This window comes from Dendrobates tinctorius, unplaced genomic scaffold (genome assembly GCF_039654945.1).
Source record: "Dendrobates tinctorius isolate UK_male_01 unplaced genomic scaffold, ASM3965494v1 ptg000257l, whole genome shotgun sequence".
NCBI lineage: Eukaryota > Metazoa > Chordata > Amphibia > Anura > Dendrobatidae > Dendrobates > Dendrobates tinctorius.
Window position 1 is genome coordinate 7,321,938 of NW_027361924.1, and position 25,783 is coordinate 7,347,720.

Below are 25,783 nucleotides of genomic sequence, written 5' to 3' on the forward strand. Positions count from 1 at the left end.
TTATCAGAGAACCCCCATTATTATCAGAGAGCCCCCATTATTATCAGAGAGCCAACATTATTATCAGACTGCCCCGATTGTTATCAGAGAACCCCCATTATTATCAGAGAATCCCCATTATTATCAGCTGCCCCCATTATTGTCAGAGACCCCCATTATTATCAGAGAACCCCCATTATTATCAGAGAACCCCCATTATTATCAGACTGCCCCCATTATTATCAGACTGCCCTCATTAATATCAGAGAGCCCCATTATTATCAGAGAACCCCCATTATTATCAGAGAGCCCCCATTATTATCAGACTGCCCCCATTATCAGACTGCCCCCATTATTATCAGAGACCCCCATTATTATCAGCTTCCCCCATTATTGTCAGAGACCCCCATTATTATCAGAGAACCCCCATTATTATCAGACTGCCCCCATTAATATCAGAGAGCCCCATTATTATCAGAGACCCCCATTATTATCAGACTGCCCCCATTAATATCAGAGAGCCCCATTATTATCAGAGAACCCCCATTATTATCAGAGAGCCCCCATTATTATCAGACTGCCCCCATTATTATCAGAGAGCCCCATTATTATCAGCTGCCCCCATTATTATCAGAGAGCCAACATTATTATCAGAGAACCCCCATTATTATCAGACTGCCCCGATTATTATCAGAGAACCCCCATTATTATCAGAGAACCCCCATTATTATCAGACTGCCCCGATTATTATCAGAGAACCCCCATTATTATCAGACTGCCCCCATTATTATCAGACTGCCCCCATTATTATCAGAGAACCCTATTATTATCAGAGAGCCAACATTATTATCAGAGAACCCCCATTATTATCAGAGAGCCCCATTATTATCAGAGAATCCCCATTATTATCAGGGAGCCCCCATTATTATCAGAGAGCCCCATTATTATCAGAGAACCCCCATTATTATCAGAGAGCCCCCATTATTATCAGAGAGCCAACATTATTATCAGACTGCCCCGATTGTTATCAGAGAACCCCCATTATTATCAGAGAATCCCCATTATTATCAGCTGCCCCCATTATTGTCAGAGACCCCCATTATTATCAGAGAACCCCCATTATTATCAGAGAACCCCCATTATTATCAGACTGCCCCCATTATTATCAGACTGCCCTCATTAATATCAGAGAGCCCCATTATTATCAGAGAACCCCCATTATTATCAGAGAGCCCCCATTATTATCAGACTGCCCCCATTATCAGACTGCCCCCATTATTATCAGAGACCCCCATTATTATCAGCTTCCCCCATTATTGTCAGAGACCCCCATTATTATCAGAGAACCCCCATTATTATCAGACTGCCCCCATTAATATCAGAGAGCCCCATTATTATCAGAGACCCCCATTATTATCAGACTGCCCCCATTAATATCAGAGAGCCCCATTATTATCAGAGAACCCCCATTATTATCAGAGAGCCCCCATTATTATCAGACTGCCCCCATTATTATCAGAGAGTCCCATTATTATCAGCTGCCCCCATTATTATCAGAGAGCCAACATTATTATCAGAGAACCCCCATTATTATCACACTGCCCCCATTATTATCAGAGAACCCCCATTATTATCAGACTGCCCCGATTATTATCAGAGAACCCCCATTATTATCAGAGAACCCCCATTATTATCAGACTGCCCCGATTATTATCAGAGAACCCCCATTATTATCAGACTGCCCCCATTATTATCAGACTGCCCCCATTATTATCAGAGAACCCTATTATTATCAGAGAGCCAACATTATTATCAGAGAACCCCCATTATTATCAGAGAGACCCATTATTATCAGAGAATCCCCATTATTATCAGGGAGCCCCCATTATTATCAGAGAGCCCCATTATTATCAGAGAACCCCCATTATTATCAGAGAGCCCCCATTATTATCAGAGAGCCAACATTATTATCAGACTGCCCCGATTATTATCAGAGAACCCCCATTATTATCAGAGAATCCCCATTATTATCAGCTGCCCCCATTATTGTCAGAGACCCCCATTATTATCAGAGAACCCCCATTATTATCAGAGAACCCCCATTATTATCAGACTGCCCCATTATTATCAGACTGCCCTCATTAATATCAGAGAGCCCCATTATTATCAGAGAACCCCCATTATTATCAGAGAGCCCCCATTATTATCAGACTGCCCCCATTATCAGACTGCCCCCATTATTATCAGAGACCCCCATTATTATCAGCTTCCCCCATTATTGTCAGAGACCCCCATTATTATCAGAGAACCCCCATTATTATCAGACTGCCCCCATTAATATCAGAGAGCCCCATTATTATCAGAGACCCCCATTATTATCAGACTGCCCCCATTAATATCAGAGAGCCCCATTATTATCAGAGAACCCCCATTATTATCAGAGAGCCCCCATTATTATCAGACTGCCCCCATTATTATCAGAGAGCCCCATTATTATCAGCTGCCCCCATTATTATCAGAGAGCCAACATTATTATCAGAGAACCCCCATTATTATCACACTGCCCCCATTATTATCAGAGAACCCCCATTATTATCAGACTGCCCCGATTATTATCAGAGAACCCCCATTATTATCAGAGAACCCCCATTATTATCAGACTGCCCCGATTATTATCAGAGAACCCCCATTATTATCAGACTGCCCCCATTATTATCAGAGAACCCTATTATTATCAGAGAGCCAACATTATTATCAGAGAACCCCCATTATTATCAGAGAGCCCCATTATTATCAGAGAATCCCCATTATCAGGGAGCCCCCATTATTATCAGAGAGCCCCATTATTATCAGAGAACCCCCATTATTATCAGAGAGCCCCCATTATTATCAGAGAGCCAACATTATTATCAGACTGCCCCGATTATTATCAGAGAACCCCCATTATTATCAGAGAATCCCCATTATTATCAGCTGCCCCCATTATTGTCAGAGACCCCCATTATTATCAGAGAACCCCCATTATTATCAGACTGCCCCCATTAATATCAGAGAGCCCCATTATTATCAGAGACCCCCATTATTATCAGACTGCCCCCATTATTATCAGAGAGCCCCATTATTATCAGAGAGCCCCATTATTATCAGCTGCCCCCATTATTATCAGAGAGCCAACATTATTATCAGAGAACCCCCATTATTATCACACTGCCCCCATTATTATCAGAGAACCCCCATTATTATCAGACTGCCCCGATTATTTTCAGAGAACCCCCATTATTATCAGAGAACCCCCATTATTATCAGACTGCCCCGATTATTATCAGAGAACCCCCATTATTATCAGACTGCCCCCATTATTATCAGACTGCCCCCATTATTATCAGAGAACCCCATTATTATCAGAGAGCCAACATTATTATCAGAGAACCCCCATTATTATCAGAGAGCCCCATTATTATCAGAGAACCCCCATTATTATCAGACTGCCCCCATTATTATCAGAGAGCCCCATTATTATCAGAGAGCCCCATTATTATCAGCTGCCCCCATTATTATCAGAGAGCCAACATTATTATCAGAGAACCCCCATTATTATCACACTGCCCCATTATTATCAGAGAACCCCCATTATTATCAGACTGCCCCGATTATTATCAGAGAACCCCCATTATTATCAGAGAACCCCCATTATTATCAGACTGCCCCGATTATTATCAGAGAACCCCCATTATTATCAGACTGCCCCCATTATTATCAGACTGCCCCCATTATTATCAGAGCCCCATTATTATCAGAGACCCCCATTATTATCAGACTGCCCCCATTATTATCAGACTGCCCCCGTTATTATCAGCTGCCCCCATTATTATCAGAGAGCCAACATTATTATCAGAGAACCCCCATTATTATCACACTGCCCCCATTATTATCAGAGAACCCCCCATTATTATCAGACTGCCCCGATTATCATCAGAGAACCCCCATTATTATCAGAGAACCCCCATTATTATCAGACTGCCCCGATTATTATCAGAGAACCCCCATTATTATCAGACTGCCCCCATTATTATCAGACTGCCCCCATTATTATCAGAGAACCCCATTATTATCAGAGAGCCAACATTATTATCAGAGAACCCCGTTATTATCAGAGAACCCCCATTATTATCAGAGAGCCCCCATTATTATCAGAGAACCCCCATTATTATCAGAGAACCCCATTATTATCAGAGAGCCCCCATTATTATCAGAGAGCCCCATTATTATCAGAGAACCCCCATTATTATCAGAGAATCCCCATTATTATCAGAGAGCCCCCATTATTATCAGAGAGCCCCCATTATTATCAGAGCCCCATTATTATCAGAGAATCCCCATTATTATCAGAGAGCCCCCATTATTATCAGCTGCCCCCATTATTGTCAGAGACCCCCATTATTATCAGACTGACCCCATTATTATCAGAGAACCCCCATTATTATCAGAGAGCCCCCATTATTATCAGACTGCCCCGATTATTATCAGAGAACCCCCATTATTATCAGAGAGCCCCCATTATTATCAGAGCCCCCATTATTATCAGAGAATCCCCATTATTATCAGCTGCCCCCATTATTGTCAGAGACCCCCATTATTATCAGCTGCCCCCATTATTATCTGAGAGCCCCATTTTCAGAAAGACCACATCTGAGTGACCCTCAGGTAACTCGAGACTACAAATCCCAGAACGCTCCACCCTGAGCTCTGATGAAGAGGCATTATGGGAAATGTAGTTTTATGTGGAGCGGCCTCCTGCTGACTGAAGAGAACTAGCCAGTCACCTAGCAACGAGCTGTGCGACCCCGAAGGATCCTGGGAGAGGGAAACTCGTTGCTAGGTGACCGGGAACGCTGAACTGTAGAGATACAGAGATCTACCGGAAGAAGTCTCGTTGTAGATGTGAGAGTGCGGGGATTCTACCGAGACCGGGAGGAGAGATAGCAGGAGCTGTATGTACAGTAACGTATCTCAGCATTATAATAACTGTTGTAGTGTGGGGAGGGGATAAGACCGTATTACACCCCAGACAGTGGCGTAACTACAAAGTTATGGGCCCCGCTGCGAACTTTCAAGTGGGCTCCCCCACCCCAGGCTGCCACTAGGAATTTCGGGGCCCCATACTGGCAAAATTTTTGGGGCCCCCTTGAGACTCCGCCCAGGCTCCATCCCTCCAACTGTCCACAGCCCCACCGCTCCCATAACTCCACCCCACATAGAGAATGAAAGGAGCGGAGGGCAGGAGTCTGACTTGCTACACCATAGAATATATGGCTGTGTTATATACCATGGGGGTTACATTATATTCTATGTTCCCCATAGAATATAATGTAACCCCCATGGTATATAACACAGCCGTATAGTATATAGCACAGCACCGCATGGTATACAGCATACAGCACCGCATGGTATACAGCACAGCACCCCCCCATAGTATACAGCACCACATGGTATACAGCCCCCCATGGTATACAGCACAACACCCCCCCATGGTATACAGCACCGCATGGTATACATTACAGCACCCTCCCATGGTATACAGCACCGCATGGTATACAGCCCCCCCATGGTATACAGCACAGAACCCCCCATGGTATACAGCACCCCATGGTATACAACCCCCATGGTATACAGCACAGCACCCCCCCATGGTATAAACCACCGCATGGTGTACAGCCCCCCATGGTATACAGCACAGCACCCCCCCATAGTATACAGCACCACATGGTATACAGCCCCCCATGGTATACAGCACCGCATGGTATACAGCCCCCCATGGTATACAGCAGCACCCCCCATATTATACAGCACCACATGGTATACAGCCCCCCATGGTATACAGCACAGCACCCCCCATGGTATACAGCACCGCATGGTATACATCACAGCACCCCCCATGGTATACAGCACCGCATGGTATACAGCCCCCCATGGTATACAGCACAGCACCCCTCCATGGTATACAGCACCGCATGGTATACAGCCCCCCCATGGTATACAGCACAGCACCCCCCATAGTATACAGCACCACATGGTATACAGCACAGCACCGCCACATAGTATACAGAACCACATGGTATACAGCCCCCCATGGTATAAAGCACAGCACCCCCCCATGGTATACAACCCCCCATGGTATACAGCACCGCATGGTATACAGCCCCCCATGGTATACAGCACCCCATGGTATACAGCACGTATACAGACGCCGGTATAGTTCAATGCGGTGGCGGGGGGAGTCGGCACTGACATGGTGCATTAATACCCTGACTGGCGGCCCTGAGGCCCGGTCCCCTAAGCACTCAGGGGCCCCGTGGCAGCTGCGACCCCTGCGTCCGGGGATGTTACTCCCCTGACCCCAGAGCTGCACTCACTATTCTGCTGGTGCAGTCACTATGTACATACATTACATTACTGATCCTGAGTTACCTCCTGTATTATACTCCAGAGCTGCACTCACTATTCTGCTGGTGCAGTCACAGTGTACATACTTTACATTACTGATCCTGAGTTACCTCCTGTATTATAATCCAGAGCTGCACTCACTATTCTGCTGGTGCAGTCACTGTGTACATACATTACTGATCCTTAGTTACATCCTGTATTATACTCCAGAGCTGCACTCACTATTCTGCTGGTGCAGTCACTGTGTACATACATTACATTACTGATCCAGAGTTACATCCTGTATTATACTCCAGAGCTGCACTCACTATTCTGCAGGTGCAGTCACTGTGTACATACATTACATTACTGATCATGAGTTACATCCTGTATTATACTCCAGAGCTGCAGTCACTATTCTGCTGTCACTGTGTACATACATTACATTACTGATCCTGAGTTACACCCTGTATTATTATACTCCAGAGCTGCACTCACTATTCTGCTGGTGCAATCACTGTGTACATACATTACATTACTGATCCTGAGTTACATCCTGTATTATACCCCAGAGCTGCACTCACTATTCTGCTGGTGCAGTCACTGTGTACATACATTACATTACTGATCCTGAGTTACATCCTGTATTATGCTCCAGAACTGCACTCACTATTCTGCTGGTGCAGTCACTGTGTACATACATTACATTACTGATCCTGAGTTACATCCTGTATTATACTCCAGAGCTGCACTCACTATTCTGCTGGTGTAGTCACTGTGTACATACATTACATTACTGATCCTGAGTTACATCCTGTATTATACCCCAGAGCTGCACTCACTATTCTGCTGGTGCAGTCACTGTGTACATACATTACTGATCCTGAGTAACATCCTGTATTATACTCCAGAGCTGCACTCACCATTCTGCTGGTGCTGTCACTGTGTACATACATTACATTACTGATCCTGAGTTACATCCTGTATTATGCTCCAGAACTGCACTCACTATTCTGCTGGTGCAGTCACTGTATACATACATTACATTACTGATCCTGAGTTACATCCTGTATTATACTCCAGAGCTGCACTCACTATTCTGCTGGTGTAGTCACTGTGTACATACATTACATTACTGATCCTGAGTTACATCCTGTATTATACTCCAGAGCTGCACTCACTATTCTGCTGGTGCAGTCACTGTGTACTTACATTACATTACTGATCCTGAGTTACATCCTGTATTATACTCCAGAGCTGCACTCACTATTCTGCTGGTGCTGTCACTGTGTACTTACATTACATTACTGATCCTGAGTTACATCCTGTATTATACTCCAGAGCTGCACTCACTATTCTGCTGGTGCAGTCACTGTGTACATACATTACATTACTGATCCTGAGTTACATCCTGTATTATACTCCAGAGCTGCACTCACTATTCTGCTGGTGCAGTCACTGTGTACATACATTACATTTGTGCAGTGATTATCGTGGTTCTTTGCTGCCATCTAGTGGTCCTCGTGCACAGGACAGATAAGACTTTCCTCGCCCCTCGCTGTGCCGCCATACTCTGACAGTATTATACCCGCCCCTTATTAGAGGTTGCTAGGGTCTATAATAGAGGATTAGTGACTCGCTGACATTAGGAGGTTACTAGCTATGTAACATCAGGATGTGTTCTCACCCCTGTATCCCTTGTATCTCCTCGCCCCTGTATCCCCATATCTCCTCGCCCCTGTATCCCCATATCTCCTCACCCCTGTATCCTCCGTATCTCCTCACCCCTGTATCCCCCGTATCTCTTCGCCCCTGTATCCCCGTATCTCCTCACTCCTGTATCCCCTGTATCTCCCCGCCCCTGTATCCAGCGTATCTCCTTCCCCCCATATCCCCGTATCTCCTCGCCCCTGTATTCCCGTATCTCCTCACCCCTGTATCCCCCATTTCTCCTCGCCCGTATATCCCCATATCTCCTCGCCCCTGTATCCCCCGTATCTCCTCACCCCTATATCCCTGTATCCCAGTATCTCCTCGCCCATGTATCCCCGTATCTCCTCGCCCCTGTATCCCCCGTTTCTCCTCGCCCCTGTATCCCTGTATCTCCTCGCTCTTGTGTCCCCGTATCTCCTCGCCTCTGTATCTTCCGTATTTCCTCTCCCCTGTATCCCCCGTTTCTCCTCACCCCTATATCCCCGTATCTCCTCGTCCCTGTATCCTCCGTTTCTCCTCGCCCCTGTATCCTCCGTTTCTCCTCGCCCCTGTATCCTCCGTTTCTCCTCGCCCCTGTATCCTCCGTATCTCCTCTGCCCTGTATCCTCCGTTTCTCCTCGCCCCTGTATCCTCCGTATCTCCTCTGCCCTGTATCACGTTTCTTCTCGCCCCTATTTCCCCGTATCTCCTCTGCCCTTTATCCCCCGTATCTCCTCTGCCCTGTATCCCCCGTATCTCCTCTGCCCTGCTCACATTACACCAGGACGCGCTCTTCCTCACCAGGTGACGCCTGTTAATAAGTCGGTGGTGACACTGGTAATGGGACGCACATCCCTTCTCTCGTGCCTTCTTATCTCTCCTCAGACCCGTAGCTATGGAGACGGCGCTGGAAGATGTGAAGCCTCGGCCCCCCGCCCCGGTGCACATCACGGTTCTCCGAGCACATGATCTGGTAACACCTCTACACCGCACCTCGCCTGATCAGCACCTGTTGCCTGTTAACACTTTACTGCGCCAGCAGAGTCATATCTCGCCCCTGAGATCATGGACTGAATGAAGAAACTCCTCCTGGGCCGAGAGCGCGAGATGCAGGGAGGGTGTCCGGGTCACACGGGAGGACATGTTGTGCCCCCCACCACCAGCTTCTCCTGTCAGAGGCATGGCGGGGACGTCCACCAGTCATTGTGGCCAAGACTGATTATAACATTTGCAGGGACTGGTGGTTTGGGGGTTTATTCACTTTCATTCAGGGTGGTCTGGGGTACAGAAAAGGTTAATGAATGCCATCCCTGGTGGTCTGTGGTTCACAAAGCGTTAGTAGTTATATCCCTGGAGGTCTAGGGTGCAGAAAGGGTTAATGGAAATATTCTTGGTGATTCAGGGTTCAGAAAGAGCTGACATTAATATCTGTGGTCTAGGTGATGGTCTAGGGTGCACATCCCTGGTGGTCTGGGGTTCAGATGAATTTAATGTTAATTTCCTTCATGGTCTAGGGTTAACAAAGGGTTAATGGTCATATCCCTGGTGGTGTAGGGTTACCAGAGGGTTAATGGTCATATCTCTGGTGTATAGGGTATGGAAAGGGTTATTGGTAATAGCCAGGGTGGTCTAGTATTAACAAAAGGTTAATGGTAATATTCCTGGAGTATAGAAAGTGTTAGTGGTAATATGCTTGGTTGTCTAGAGTGCAGAAAGGGTTAATGGTAATATCATTGGTGGTCTATTGTACATATCCCTGGTGATCTAGGGTACAGATAAGTTTAAAGTTATTTTTTCTGGTGGTCTTTGGTTTTCAAAGGGTTAATAGGTGAAGTGGAAATAGCGATTCCCCTAGTCATCCTAGGTAGTGAAATTGTAAGGTGAAATCTCTGGTGGTCTCTGGTAGTGAAGGTGTTAATAATAATCTCCCTAGTGGTCTAGGGGGTACAATGCTTTACTTGTTATGGTGCCTCTTGCACTTTTCGAACCCTTTACCCTGCTGAAGAGTGTAATAGAGATGTCCCTGGTGGTCCAGGCTATTGAAAGGGTAAATAGTAATGACCCTGGTGATCTTTGATAGAAAGGGGTTAATAGTATCTTTCTTTGTAATCTGGGGTGATTTGTTGTGAGTTCATTTTCCCCTTCATTACTGAGGCCCGAGGAACTCCCTCTTCTGGTAAAGAAAGGTAGTGAGCCTGATTGTCAAACACCTGAGGCTGATGATTGTGACTGGCTGAGTGGAGTTACGGACTGGATATAAGGCTGCTGACGCCCTTCTGCCCTGCGGGTGATTTCTCTGTGGGATCCTTGGAGACCAGTCTGAATTCCTGCTCCTCTAAAGCTAAGTTTGCTGCTCGGCCTTTTGCTTTTGTGCTTTGACTTTGTTTTTGCTTTGTTTTTCTGGATTTCTGCCATTCCCTGCTGGGGTGTGCTGAATTCATTTAGCTCTGTCTTCTGAAAATACCTGAGTGCTGATTCAGTTTTTGAAGCCTAGCTGCTTCAGGGCCTTTTTCATATCTGCTGGTTGGCTTATGTCTTTGATAGGGTTTTGGCAGATTGCAGACAGCAGCCTTCCTGTCCGTTCCTATCTAGGTAGTTTTTGGCCCCGTCTTTGCTCAGTCTATCTTTCTGTCTGTGTTAGTATTTTCATCTTGCTTCACCGTCATTATATGTGGGGGGCTGCCTATTGCTTTAGGGTCTGCTCTGGGGCAGTTTAGAGTTCCCCTTTCTTTCTTTAGGCCTATGTATTTCTCCGGCTGTGATCGAGGGGTCTAGGGCATCGTAGGAACCCCCCACGGCTACTGCTAGTTGTGTTGATAGGTTCAGGGGTCTGCAATCTGATAGCTGCCAACTTCTCTGGTTTTCTGGACTTAGCATGTATTTCTGCTTTTGCCTCCTACGGTGACTCATTCACAACAGTCATTAAGGTGTTATTGACTCTGTCCCTGATGATCTGGAGTAATGAATGATAATTTTCCTGGTGGTCTGGGTTAATGAAGGGGTTACTGATAATATCCCTGGTGGTTAAGAATACTGAAAGAGTAAACAGACCACCAGGGAGATTATCAGTAATGCTATCATTATTCCAGACCACCAGGAAGATTATCAGTAACCCTTTCACTACTCCAGACCACCAGGAAGATTATCAGTAACCCTTTCACTACTCCAAACCACCAGGGAGATTATCAGTAACCCCTTCATTAACCAAGACCACCAGGGAGATTATCAGTAATGCTATCATTATTCCAGACCACCAGGAAGATTATCAGTAACCCTTTCACTACTCCAAACCACCAGGAAGATTATCAGTAACCCTTTCACTACTCCAGACCACCAGGAAGATTATCAGTAACCATTTCACTACTCCAGACCACCAGGGAGATTATCAGTAACCCTTTCACTACCCCAAACTCCAGGGAGATTATCAGCAACCCTTTATTGAGTATGATTATAAGAAGGGGAGGTGTTCCCCCCCCCCCATGTGCCATGCTTTGCACTGAATGTGGTCTTTCTGGCACAGAGAGGAGTGAAGGCGGACGCCCCGGTCACCTATGTGAGGTCGGAGTTTAATAACGCCCTCCTGGGAGACTCCCCCAAGCTGGAATCGGCCCCCTGTAGACCCACCGAGTACAACTTCACTACCAGCTTGGACATTGGCGGTGACGGTCCTCACAGCCTGGACGACGTGGCGCATAAACCCGTCCTATGTAAGTGTCCTGTGCCCGGTACTATACATGGCATAGACGCCCCTGAGTGGCAGTGCCCGGTACTGCAGGCTGCGCACACCCCTGACCGCACCTTGTCTCTAGTGACCGTCATCGAGATCTTACCCAAGGAGAAGAAGCAGAAGGAGGAGAAGGCGAGCGTCCTGGGGCAAAGTGCGGTGGATCTGCTGCCCCTACTGCGAGGTGAGGGGCATCTTACTTTTTGGGGTACCTCTTTAAACACACCTTTCCTCGCCCGTAGACCTGCTTAGTGTTTGGGGTCCACCCTCTCCCCCTCAAGGTGCCCAATGCCCTTCCACCTTGAGGGTCTCTGTCTTTATGATTTTCCCGAGAACGGGGCTGGCCGATGTGCGGACCCTCAGGACACTTGGCAGGGGAATTAGCAGGTGATGGAGATTGGAACCCTCAGACCCTCTAGATGGTGCCAGTCGCTGTGCCCCCCGCCCCTGCACTGTGTGCCCCCCCGCACTGTTCCTCGCCCCCGCTCTGTGTGCCCCCCAGAGAGGTTGTGGCCGAGTCTGGAGAGGTGTTGGAGGCTCGGAGGATCTGGAAGAGACTCCTTAATGGCGGCTAATGTTCCAGCCGTTCCAGCAGGCACTACAGGTCCCAGCCTTCCTCTAGAGACCCCGCCACATTCCTGGATCAGGGCTGTCACCTGCAGCCCCATTCATCTCGGCAGGTACCTGTCCGCGGGCTGCGGTGTGGCAGTGACGCCGCCCCCGTAATCATTTTCCGTGTTTCTTGCTTTTAGGTGAATGTAATTTTACGGTGACCGTCCCCCTGCACCCGGTCCAGGGGTCTCCTCTGGAAACTGCCCACCCAGATGCCAAGGTGATTATCTACCTGGAGCCTGAGTTTTCAGTGCTTCTCACCTCTGCCGGCTGTCAGGAAGCCGGTCCCTGGGATCTGACCTAATACTTGTCACAGCTGCGGGGTTGTTACTGTGTCACGTGGCAGTATGATTGCTCTTCCTATACACCACACGTATCCAAATCTGGCCCCCGAGGGCAAAGGAGAGTCCATGGGACGGCTGCCGGGCCGGGGCGTGTCGGGATACCACAGTCGGCCACATGTGCCACATGACCCCATTGGCGTAGATCGGAGGTAACTGCCAGGCAGCACCAGCGTGAACGCGCCCTATCACAGAGTGTCAGCTCCTGTCACTGACAGCAAGCAGATGATATTGGGCATAGATCCGCCATCACGCCTTGTTCGCATTTATCTCAGCCCAGCCTAGAGGTGGCAGTGTCGGTCCCGGCGCCCTTACTCACTGAGCCACAGATAAGCCAAGGGAACCTGCTCCGAGTGACCATGGAAGCCGCGTACTGCGTCCCCGAGTCCTGGGCCCCCGGCGGGCCGCAGCATAACTACGTGGCCAGTCTTCAGCTCCCATCGGTTGGAGAGGTACGGTGGGCCGGGGGGCTTACGTGGCCGCTGCAGATGATCTGACACTGATCCTGTTCCCTTCCGTCATCCAGGGAGTCTCCACTCTCATCTTCTCCAATGGCGTCCTGAAAGGCGGTGGGGAGAGCGAGCCGGTCTCCAGGAGGAAGCGGTGGCCCATGAGCGGCATCTCGGCCCCCGGAGCCCAGCACATCCCAGAATCCTTCATCCTCTCAGGACCCTACGAGGAGGAGGATGGAGAGATGAACCGGAAAGAGGTGAGGGCTGTATCCAGTATATGGGAGCGGATTGGCCACGGGATTGGACACTGACCGCCATGTGTTACTGCAGGACAGGGAATTCCGCACTGAAGCCGAGACCCACAAAAAGAAGGTCACGTGGGACATGGAGCGGCGCTGCTGCCTCGATCAGTCCGCGGTGACTAGGTGACCAGAAGCTACTTATATCCTTATATCACGGGTTCTGGGTGTACAACTGCCATACTGTGTGTCAGATGCCGCCTGCGGATCAGTACTTTCCTCCTTATTCACAGCTTACAGAAGCGGATAGCGGAGTGCCGATACTGGCCGGTGGAGATAATGAGAGCGCCGTATTCCCCAGCCGGCAAATCTAAACCAGGAAAAGCAGAAAAAGTAAGTGGCAGGAGCAGCAATTATATAGATACACAAGTATACAGAGATACATGATAAGATCCTGTCTGCAGCCACCACTAGGTCGAGCTCCCTGTATACAGAGATACATGATAAGATCCTGTCTGCAGCCACCACTAGGGGGAGCTCCCTGTATACAGAGATACATAAGATCCTGTCTGCAGTCACCACTAGGGGGAGCTCCCTGTATCCAGAGATACATGATAAGATCCTGTCTGCAGCCACCGCTAGGGGGAGCTCCCTGTATACAGAGATACATGATAAGATCCTGTCTGCAGCCACCACTAGGGGGAGCTCCCTGTATCCAGAGATACATAAGATCCTGTCTGCAGCCACCACTAGGGGGAGCGCCCTGTATACAGAGATACATGATAAGATCCTATCTGCAGCCACCACTAGGTAGAGCTCCCTGTATACAGAGATACATGATAAGATCCTGTCTGCAGCCAACACTAGGGGGAGCTCCCTGTATACAGAGATACATGATAAGACCCTGTCTGCAGCCACCACTAGGTGGAGCTCCCTGTATCCAGAGATACATGATAAGATCCTGTCTGCAGCCACCACTAGGGGGAGCGCCCTGTATACAGAGATACATGATAAGATCCTGTCTGCAGCCACCACTAGGTAGAGCTCCCTGTATACAGAGATACATGATAAGATCCTGTCTGCAGCCAACACTAGGGGGAGCTCCCTGTATACAGAGATACATGATAAGACCCTGTCTGCAGCCACCACTAGGTAGAGCTCCCTGTATACAGAGATACATGATAAGATCCTATCTGCAGCCAACACTAGGGGGAGCTCCCTGTATACAGAGATACATGATAAGATCCTATCTGCAGCCAACACTAGGGGGAGCTCCCTGTATACAGAGATACATGATAAGATCCTGTCTGCAGTCAGCACTAGGGGGAGCTCCCTGTATACAGAGATACATGATAAGATCCTGTCTGCAGTCACCGCTAGGGGGAGCTCCCTGTATCCAGAGATACATGATAAGATCCTGTCTGCTGCCACCACTAGGTGGAGCTCCCTGTATACAGAGATACATGATAAGATCCTGTATGCAGTCACCACTAGGGGGAGCTCCCTGTATACAGAGATACATGATAAGACCCTGTCTGCAGCCACCACTAGGTGGAGCTCCCTGTATACAGAGATACATGATAAGATCCTGTCTGCAGCCAACACTAGGGGGAGCTCCCTGTATCCAGAGATACATGATAAGATCCTGTCTGCAGTCACCACTAGGGGGAGCTCCCTGTATACAGAGATACAAGATAAGATCCTGTCTGCAGCCACCACTAGGGGGAGCTCCCTGTATACAGAGATACAAGATAAGATCCTGCCTGCAGCCACCACTAGGGGGAGCTCCCTGTATCCAGAGATACATGATAAGATCCTGTCTGCAGTCACCACTAGGGGGAGCTCCCTGTATCCAGAGATACATGATAAGATCCTGTGTGCAGCCACCACTAGGGGTAGCTCCCTGTATACAGAGATACATGATAAGATCCTGTCTGCAGCCACCACTAGGGGGAGCTCCCTGAATACAGAGATACATAAGATCCTGTGTGCAGCCACCACTAGGGGGAGCTCCCTGTATACAGAGATACAGGATAAGATCCTGTCTGCAGCCACCACTATGGGGAGCTCCCTGTATACAGAGATACATGATAAGATTATGTCTGCAGTCACCATTAGGGGGAGCTCCCTGTATACAGAGATACATAAGATCCTGTCTGCAGCCACCACTAGGGGGAGCTCCCTGTATACAGAGATACATGATAAGATCTTGTCTGCAGTCACCACTAGGGGGAGCTCCCTGCATACAGAGATACATAGGATTCTGGGACAAGCCGTGTTGTCAGAGTTTGGTTGTCAGCACCAGGAGCTGAAGCTTTTTTCCGTTCCAGCAGCACGGTGACGATGAAGCGGTTGTCTCATTCCATGGAGTGGCGTACATAAACATGGTTCCCCTGTTGTACCCGGGAGTCAGACGTCTTCGTGGCGCCTACAGGGTTTTGGCCTATCAGGACGCAGAGGTGCTAGAGAAGGTAGGATGGGCAGTGCCCAGTATATGCCCACATGGCGCCATCATATTCCCATGGTGGGTACAATAGGTTTGGAGTTTCTTCGCCACCATCTCTGCTTGCCTTCATGAATAGGAGACTTAAAGGGTTTTTTACCATTTTCATACATGGCCAGTGTTGGATAGAGCTTGTCAGTGAGAGCAATTTTGTAATTTACTGTGCAGTAAAATTTTCAGCCGCTCTTGAGATATTAACACTTTTCTACACAACAGCGGTGGTCGGTCTCCATGGCAACAAACTGGAAAGAAAACAAAAACGGAAATATCTCAAAAACGGCTGTGAATTTTAACAAGCAATAAATTACAAAAGCGCTTGTTTTTATGAGCACTATCTGATAATATCCTTTCATGAAGACGAGAAATACCCCTTTAAGTGTTTCAATCCAGAGATTGTACGGATTGAATGCTTCCCACAGCTGAGCGTTTGTTGCAGTTGTATCCATTCTGATCTAGTCCAATCGCAGCAGTGCTGCAGTACGGAGAACGGACACTGCTCAGCACATGGAGGTAATATTCTTGATCACAGACCCCCGATGATGTTTCCAGGCTTCTCTGACTGCCCCCTGCACCTGAGGTTCCTGCTGCATCACTGACAGTCTCCGTCTCTTCTTCCTGCAGACGAAGCGTGACCACAGCGTCCTTCGTGACGTCGCCCGCCAGAACAGCCTGATGAGTAGACTGGCAGCTGCCCCGCTGGGCATCAACTCTCCGCACGTGAAACCCACCCCCAGCCGCCTGGGCAAAGACGAGAAGGGCGCCAAGGAGAAAGAAGGCAGCCGACGGGTGAGGCCGACACCCACCTGTATGTCGGGGGACCTCTGTGGCCATTTCCGCAGAGCAACCAATCGGCTTCCTGCAATTTTCTTAACAGAGCTGTGAACTAATTGGGTTCAAGATCTCCGTTTGCTGTCAATGAATAGGGGCCGATATTCGGGTTTACACCTTCCATCTACAAACCCGACCTGATCGTATCCATCTGGTGGGACCGAGATTGTAGACAAGACTGCACTCATTCACTGACAGCAAGCAGGGACATATAGAAAGGAACAGAAGGAGCGCATGGCAGAGAAGAGGCCGATCAGCCATTATCACCCTGCGACCCCGAGCTGTTATATGTCCTAGTATGTTAGGTTAAAGCAGAGGGCATGGGGGACTCCGAGGCGGGGAGAGCGGCCGGGGATGAGGGGTCTAATGAGAGACCACGGCCTTCAGATGCCGGATGTTAAGGCCATTATTCTGCACCGCGCCGTAGTACTGAGAACGGCGTCTGCTGTACTGCAAGTTATAGAGCAACAGTGTCTGATGGGTATTCATATAGAATCCGTATATAAGTATACATCAGAAGGTCACAACCATGTCATGGCGCAACATTGCATTACTGATCCCGAGTTACATCCTGCATTATACTCCAGAGCAGCACTCACTATTCTGCTGGTGCAGTCACTGTGTACATAAATTACATTACTGATCCTGAGTTACATCCTGTATTATACCCCAGAGCTGCACTCACTATTCTGCTGGTGCAGTCAGTGTACATACATTACATTACTGATCCCGAGTTACATCCTGCATTATACTCCAGAGCTGCACTCACTATTCTCCTGGTGCAGTCACTGTGTACATACATTACATTACTGATCCTGAGTTACATCCTGTATTATACCCCAGAGCTGCACTCACTATTCTGCTGGTGCAGTCACTGTGTACATACATTACTGATCCTGAGTTACCTCCTGTATTATACCCCAGAGCTGCACTCACTATTCTGCTGGTGCAGTCACTGTATACATACATTACATTACTGATCCTGAGTTACATCCTGTATTATACTCCAGAGCTGCACTCACTATTCTGCTGGTGCAGTCAGTGTACATACATTACATTACTGATCCTGAGTTACATCCTGTATTATACCCCAGAGCTGCACTCACAATTCTGCTGGTGCAGTCACTGTGTACATACATTACATTACTGATCCTGAGTTACATCCTGTATTATACTCCAGAGCTGCACTCACTATTCTGCTGGTGCAGTCAGTGTACATACATTACATTACTGATCCTGAATTACATCCTGTATTATACCCCAGAGCTGCACTCACTATTCTGCTGGTGCAGTCACTGTCTACATACGTTACATTACTGATCCTGAGTTACATCCTGTATTATACCCCAGAGCTGCACTCACTATTCTGCTGGTGCAGTCAGTGTACATACATTACATTACTGATCCCGAGTTACATCCTGCATTATACTCCAGAGCTGCACTCACTATTCTCCTGGTGCAGTCACTGTATACATACATTACATTACTGATCCTGAGTTACATCCTGTATTATACTCCAGAGCTGCCCTCACTATTCTGCTGGTACAGTCGCTGTGTACATACATTACATTACTGATCCTGAGTTACCTCCTGTATTATAGCCCAGAGCTGCACCCACTATTCTGCTGGTGCAGTCACTGTATACATACATTACATTACTGATCCTGAGTTACCTCCTGCATTATACTCCAGAGCTGCACTCACTATTCTCCTGGTGCAGTCACTGTATACATACATTACATTACTGATCCTGAGTTACCTCCTGTATTATACTCCAGAGCTGCCCTCACTATTCTCCTGGTGCAGTCACATTACATTACTGATCCTGAGTTACCTCCTGTATTATACTCCAGAGCTGCACTCACTATTCTGCTGGTGCAGTCAGTGTACATACATTACATTACTGATCCTGAATTACATCCTGTTTTATACCCCAGAGCTGCACTCACTATTCTGCTGGTGCAGTCACTGTGTACATACATTACATTACTGATCCTGAGTTACATCCTGCATTATACTCCAGAGCTGCACTCACTATTCTGCTGGTGCAGTCACTGTGTACATACATTACATTACTGATCCTGAGTTACCTCCTGTATTATACCCCAGAGCTGCACTCACTATTCTGCTGGTGCAGTCACTGTATACATACATTACATTACTGATCCTGAGTTACCTCCTGCATTATACTCCAGAGCTGCCCTCACTATTCTGCTGGTGCAGTCACTGTGTACATACATTACATTACTGATCCTGAGTTACATCCTGTATTATACCCCAGAGCTGCACTCACTATTCTGCTGGTGCAGTCACTGTGTACATACATTACATTACTGATCCTGAGTTACATCCTGTATTATACCCCAGAGCTGCACTCACTATTCTGCTGGTGCAGTCACCGTGTACATACATTACATTACTGATCCTGAGTTACCTCCTGTATTATACCCCAGAGCTGCACTCACTATTCTGCTGGTGCAGTCACTGTATACATACATTACATTACTGATCCTGAGTTACCTCCTGCATTATACTCCAGAGCTGCCCTCACTATTCTGCTGGTGCAGTCACTGTGTACATACATTACATTACTGATCCTGAGTTACATCCTGTATTATACCCCAGAGCTGCACTCACTATTCTGCTGGTGCAGTCACTGTGTACATACATTACATTACTGATCCTGAGTTACATCCTGTATTATACCCCAGAGCTGCACTCACTATTCTGCTGGTGCAGTCACTGTGTACATACATTACATTACTGATCCTGAGTTACATCCTGTATTATACTCCAGAGCTGCACTCACTATTCTGCTGGTGCAGTCACTGTATACATACATTACATTACTGATCCTGAGTTACATCCTGTATTATACCCCAGAGCTGCACTCACTATTCTGCTGGTGCAGTCACTGTGTACATACATTACATTACTGATCCTGAGTTACCTCCTGTATTATACTCCAGAGCTGCACTCACTATTCTGCTAATCTCTTTTTCCAGCAGATGTCCGCTGTGATGAGGTCGTCGGAGGCGGCAGACATGGACCCAGCGGTCTTACATCAGACAGTGCCAGCTAACATAGAAGGACAGGTATGTAATATTTATCTGGAAGCTTGTGACACCGCCGCCCCCTCTACATCATGCAGCCCCGGAGGTCCTGTTGTGTGGCCCCTCTGGGTATAATGGGCAGGCGCCCACATAATAAGCCGTCATTGCCTTTTAGTCATTCCTGGTTCGCACTACCCTCTAGTGGCCATGTGAGATAATGCACATTGTGGTCTCAGTAAATTAGGAGCCTTTACAGGTGTTTATTGTTAATTATTCTAATATTACTGAGATAATGACTTTTGGGTTTTCATTGGCTGTAAGCCATAATCATCAACATTACCAGAAATAAACCCGTGACATAGATCACTCTGTGTAATGTCTCTATAGAATAGAGGAGAGGCACTTTTTGATGATATTATAATTTAGTGAGAAGCTCCTGTATATTGTATATATGTGTCTGCATGTGGGGCCTCCCTACTACCTTGGATGCCTGAATGGTGAGGGATCATGGGAAGTGTAGTCCGGTGGTGACTTCATTGAGGGAAACGAACTTCTTCTCCTACTTGTGTTCATTTACTTGCTGTAAAATTGCTTCTGTCGGTCACGAATCCTCTTCTCTCCGCAGCAATATGTGGATTCAGGGACGTACCTGGTTCTGGAGCTGACACTGGAGAAACCGCTCGTCCCCAAACGCAAGGCTGAAGAGGTGGCCTTAAAGTGAGTGACTAATGAGAGGAAAAAGCAGAATAGTGAGTGCAGCTCTGGAGTATAATACAGGAGGTAACTCAGGATCAGTAATGTAATGTATGTACACAGTGACTGCACCAGCAGAATAGTGAGTGCAGCTCTGGGGTATAATACAGGAGGTAACTCAGGATCAGTAATGTATGTACACAGTGACTGCACCAGCAGAATAGTGAGGGCAGCTCTGGAGTATAATACAGGAGGTAACTCAGGATCAGTAATGTAATGTATGTACACAGTGACTGCACCAGCAGAATAGTGAGTGCAGCTCTGGAGTATAATACAGGATGTTACTCAGGATCAGTAATGTAATGTATGTATACAGTGACTGCACCAGCAGAATAGTGAGTGCAGCTCTGGGGTATAATACAGGATGTAACTCAGGATCAGTAATGTAATGTATGTACACAGTGACTGCACCAGCAGAATAGTGAGTGCAGCTCTGGAGTATAATACAGGATGTTACTCAGGATCAGTAATGTAATGTATGTATACAGTGACTGCACCAGCAGAATAGTGAGTGCAGCTCTGGGGTATAATACAGGATGTAACTCAGGATCAGTAATGTAATGTACACAGTGACTGCACCAGCAGAATAGTGAGTGCAGCTCTGGAGTATAATACAGGAGGTAACTCAGGAGCAGTAATGTAATGTATGTACACAGTGACTGCACCAGCAGAATAGTGAGTGCAGCTCTGGAGTATAATACAGGATGTTACTCAGGATCAGTAATGTATGTACACAGTGACTGCACCAGCAGAATAGTGAGTGCAGCTCTGGAGTATAATACAGGATGTAACTCAGGATCAGTAATGTAATGTATGTACACAGTGACTGCACCAGGAGAATAGTGAGTGCAGCTCTGGAGTATAATACAGGATGTAACTCAGGATCAGTAATGTAATGTACACAGTGACTGCACCAGCAGAATAGTGAGTGCAGCTCTGGAGTATAATACAGGAGGTAACTCAGGAGCAGTAATGTAATGTATGTACACAGTGACTGCACCAGCAGAATAGTGAGTGCAGCTCTGGAGTATAATACAGGATGTTACTCAGGATCAGTAATGTATGCACACAGTGACTGCACCAGCAGAATAGTGAGCGCAGCTCTGGAGTATAATACAGGATGTAACTCAGGATCAGTAATGTATGTTCACAGTGACTGCACCAGCAGAATAGTGAGTGCAGCTCTGGGGTATAATAGAGGAGGTAACTCAGGATCAGTAATGTAATGTATGTACACAGTGACTGCACCAGCAGAATAGTGAGTGCAGCTCTGGAGTATAATACAGGAGGTAACTCAGGATCAGTGTTAGAGTGTTAGAGTGTTAGCGACTCCTGGAGTGGACCCTCTGGGTCGCGGCACCAACCCTCCCAGGGCGAGCTAGCCTAGTGAGGACCACCCCCTATACAGGGAGTGTTAGGAGCAAGCCCCAGGGGATACGATACCACGACTGCTGGCACCAGGCGGCCGGCTCACAGGAGATATGAGGCTGTGTGACTGGAGGGTGCAGGATACTAGGGAACACAGGAGAGTACACGGGAGTGCGCTGAGTACAGGGTAGTGCTAGATGGGTACACGTGGGCACATAAGGCGTGTAGCAAGTAACAGAACACAGGAATAGAGTGAATGCCAGGAGGCACGGCGGAGCAAGAAACAAGGGACAGGATACGAGAGGATGTGCCAGGAGGCACAACTGAGCATAAAGCAACAAGGGTTCAGAGCAAGTGCTAGGAGCACCACAGAATAGCAGACAGAGCAGAGGACCTGAGAACAGCACACAGCCAGGCTGGGACCCAGCTGACCCAGCCAGGAAGCACAACAATAATCAGGCACCTCCCCTAGGGGGAGGTCGTCTGATATAGCACATGACTACTACTGGTTCCGGGTCAGGTCCTCCAATACCATAGAGAGGACCGAGCCCTATACAGCACTGAAAGGAGCGCGCAAGCGGAAACGTGGCATGGAGGAGGAGACCCGGGGACGAGAGTTGCGCGTGCGCACCCGACGGGGACCCCTGAGGGACCGCCGTACCGGAGGGAGTGACGTCGGGGCCGAAGCCCCGCCTCCTGGTGAGCGCGGCATAACAGTACCCCCTCCTTTAAGCCCCCTCTCTCTAGAACTGGAAAATAGCACCTTGACACTAGGAGCGGGATCCAGACACTTCCTAACTGCATGAGGACCAATGAGATCCAGAGTCTCAATACGAGAAAATTCGGTCTCCTGCCATACCCTGGAGAACTCCACGGACAGAGAGTCGGAGGCAGGTATCCCCGAGACAGGTCGAACCGGCAGAGGCACACTGACATGCTTGGAGGCCGAAGTGGTGGTGCAGTCATTGGAAGTCAATTCATCCTTAGGAGGCGAGCTGTCGGAGGATGGTTGCTTGGGAAGTCTCTTCTTGGCACACGATGGGCAAGCAGCCACGAAGTCTTTGACGTCCTGAGCAATAGACGGCCACCAGTAATCGTGGGATAAACGGGAGAGTGTCCTCTTGGAACCAAGATGACCGGCAGCCGGAGAAGAATGTCCCCAGGATAACACACCTTTACGGTTACCTTTAGACACAAAGGTCTCCCCTGGACGCTGGGGCGTCAACTTGACGGAAGCCACGGTAATTACCTTGGGACGGTCACTTGACGGAGGTGGAGACTGACTCTCAGCCCCCCTGTTGGTAAAGTCACAAGTCACAGACCGGTTGCTTGAAGGATGTGGAGACTGACTCTCAGCCTCCTTCTCGACAATGTCACAAGTCACAGACGGGATGGTGGACGGCGGACCTATAACCGTCGAAGACGAGCTAGCAGGGTTCTTCGGATGAATGAACAGCAGGCAACTCTTTTGACAGGACGGTCCCCAACGGAGTATATCACCAGATTGCCAGTCCAGGGTCGGCCCATGAATACGTAACCAAGGAAGGCCAAGAAGAAGGGTATGAGGCGAAGTCGGCAATACGTAGAAGGAGATCCGCTCCCGATGACATTTGCCAATCTGCAACTCAACTTCCTCAGTGACCTGGTTAACGGTGTCCTGCAAGGGCTTATCGTCGACCGGAACTACTGACCTAGGAGACTCCAGGGATCTGACAGGGATGCGAAACTTCTTAACTGCCTCGAGACTAATAAAGTTACCCACTGCGCCAGAGTCCACAATAGCTTTCACAGTAAAAGTCTCGAAACCAAAATTCAAGGAGACAGGCACGGTCAGGGGTAGAGAGGAATCACATACACTTGGGGAGACCTCAGTTAACAGTTCCAGGCGGAGAGACTTCCCCGGTCTCTTGGGACATGAGCGTAGAAAGTGGGAGGCATCCCCACAATAGAAACAGAGCCCTTGTGCCTGCCTTTTCACACGACGCCGTGGAGCTATCTGGAGGCGATCCACCTGCACAGGCTCAGGTACCGGATCTGCCGCAGATAACTCAGGTAACGGATGAGAAAAACTGTGTTACACCGCTCCTCCATACTCACCCGGCCTCCGCTCCCACGCCGCAGCCTCTCTCCACCCGACGGCCGCGGCGGTCACCTGAGACAGACCCGCGACCGATGCCTTCCCTGCATGCTATGCGCATGCGCCATAGGCCGCGGCCGCGCCTCCTTCCTGCTTCTTATGCTCCGGCTGTGCCCTGACCCGGAAGCACATTTGGACCAATGGCTGTCCAGACGGGGCCATATCAGGCCGCTTCCCCCTGAGGGAGGCGCCTGATCGTTGTGTTTCCTGACACTCTGGCCTCGCTCCATCGTGCACACTCTGCTCCTGCAGTTCCTGCCTCGGCTGCTCCTCACAGCAGCTTCTCAGTCCTGCTACCCGTGTTCCTGTCGTCCTACTCCAGTCCTGCCTTGTGTTCCTGCCGTCCTACTCCAGTCCTGCCTTGTGTTCCTGCCGTCCTACTCCAGTCCTGCCTTCACTGTTCCTGCCGTCCTACTCCAGTCCTGCCTTGTGTTCCTGCCGTCCTACTCCAGTCCCGCCTTCAGTGTTCCTGCCGTCCTACTCCAGTCCTGTCTTCAGTGCTCCTGCCGTCCTACTCCAGTCTCAGTCTTACTCCGGTCCATCCTGAGCCGCCCCTCTCGGTACCGGCTACCGTGGTACTCGAACCCCTGGGCCTGCTCCTAACGGTCCCTGTATAGGGGTCGGTTCCACCTGGCAGCTCGCCCGGGGTCCCTCGGTGCCACGGTCCAGAGGGTCCACTCTCGGAGCTCCCGCTCCTGACCACCCACGCTAACAGTACGATCAGGCCATGGACTCCGCCGGTACTACGGCTGCTACCCAGAAAGAGTTGCTATTCCTACGGGAGAATCAGGGGCGCATTATGTCAATCATGAAGTCGATGGACACCCGTTTGTCGGCCTTACAGGTGGCCGATCCTGGAAATGCCACTCAGCTGGCCAGTCTCCAACAGGAGCTGGGTCAGCAGCAAGATACTCAAACCCACATTTTGTCCTACATGGCCTCCTTTGATAGTCGCTTGTCGGCCCTCCAGGCTGCCGCTGCAGTGCCGACTCCTCCCCCTGCGTCTGCTGCTCATCCGACGCCCCGCCTCGCCAAGCCGCCTCGTTTCACCGGGGATCCCAAGCTCTGTAGGGGGTTCTTAAATCAGTGTAGTCTCCACTTTGAATGGCTGCCGCAGCAATATCCCTCGGACCAGGCCAAAGTGGCCTTCATCATGTCCCATCTGGAGGGAGAGGCCCTTTCTTGGGTAAACCCGCTCTGGGAACGTGACGACCCGGTCGTTTCGAGTCTCCCGGTTTTCCTGGATACGTTTCGTAAGGTTTTCGATGAGCCGGGCCGGTTAGCCTCTCTCACTGAGTCACTCTTTAACTTACACCAGGGCTCTCTCACGGTCGGACAGTACGCTATTCGCTTTCGCACTATTTCCTCTGAGCTCGGCTGGAATAACGCAGCTTTGGTGGGGGCATTCTGGCGCGGTCTTTCTAGTAAAATAAAGGATGAACTCGCTGGTCGAGATACCCCGTCCACCTTAGAGGACCGTATCTCGCTGGCTACCCGCATTGACCTGCGCTTCCTGGAGCGCGCTCGGGAGTCAGTGAGAGACAGGCGCTCCTCCAGGTCAGTTCCTCCTTTCACTCAGTCGGCCAGCTCACGTTCAGTCGGATCTTCTTCCCTCTCTTTGGGTGAGCCCATGCAGATAGATCATCTCAGGTTGGCCGAGTTACGTCAGAGAGAGAGAT

At 48.9% G+C, this 25,783-nt stretch overlaps 2 protein-coding genes across 6 annotated transcripts in view; one reads left to right on the forward strand and one right to left on the reverse strand.

Moving 5' to 3' along the window:
• The window catches only part of MSS51 (MSS51 mitochondrial translational activator), a 117,261-nt gene that overhangs the window by 70,770 nt on the left and 20,708 nt on the right, over nucleotides 1–25,783 (reverse strand). The window lies entirely within an intron of this gene.
• Nucleotides 4,811–25,783, forward strand: part of CFAP70 (cilia and flagella associated protein 70) — a 43,450-nt gene continuing 22,477 nt past the window's right edge. Inside the window, exons 1-13 of one of the 5 annotated variants that reach the window (XM_073558589.1) lie at nucleotides 4,811–4,970; nucleotides 8,980–9,067; nucleotides 11,615–11,801; nucleotides 11,904–12,002; nucleotides 12,571–12,650; nucleotides 13,047–13,223; nucleotides 13,298–13,480; nucleotides 13,554–13,648; nucleotides 13,756–13,855; nucleotides 15,793–15,933; nucleotides 16,587–16,751; nucleotides 19,799–19,888; nucleotides 20,472–20,563. In XM_073558589.1, the coding sequence (XP_073414690.1) occupies nucleotides 8,990–9,067; nucleotides 11,615–11,801; nucleotides 11,904–12,002; nucleotides 12,571–12,650; nucleotides 13,047–13,223; nucleotides 13,298–13,480; nucleotides 13,554–13,648; nucleotides 13,756–13,855; nucleotides 15,793–15,933; nucleotides 16,587–16,751; nucleotides 19,799–19,888; nucleotides 20,472–20,563 (1,487 nt within the window). In that variant the 5' untranslated portion in view covers nucleotides 4,811–4,970; nucleotides 8,980–8,989. The remainder of the gene's footprint in view (nucleotides 4,971–8,979; nucleotides 9,068–11,614; nucleotides 11,802–11,903; nucleotides 12,003–12,570; nucleotides 12,651–13,046; nucleotides 13,224–13,297; nucleotides 13,481–13,553; nucleotides 13,649–13,755; nucleotides 13,856–15,792; nucleotides 15,934–16,586; nucleotides 16,752–19,798; nucleotides 19,889–20,471; nucleotides 20,564–25,783) is intronic. The other 4 variants (XM_073558591.1, XM_073558590.1, XM_073558592.1 and 1 more) reach the window with 4 other exon arrangements.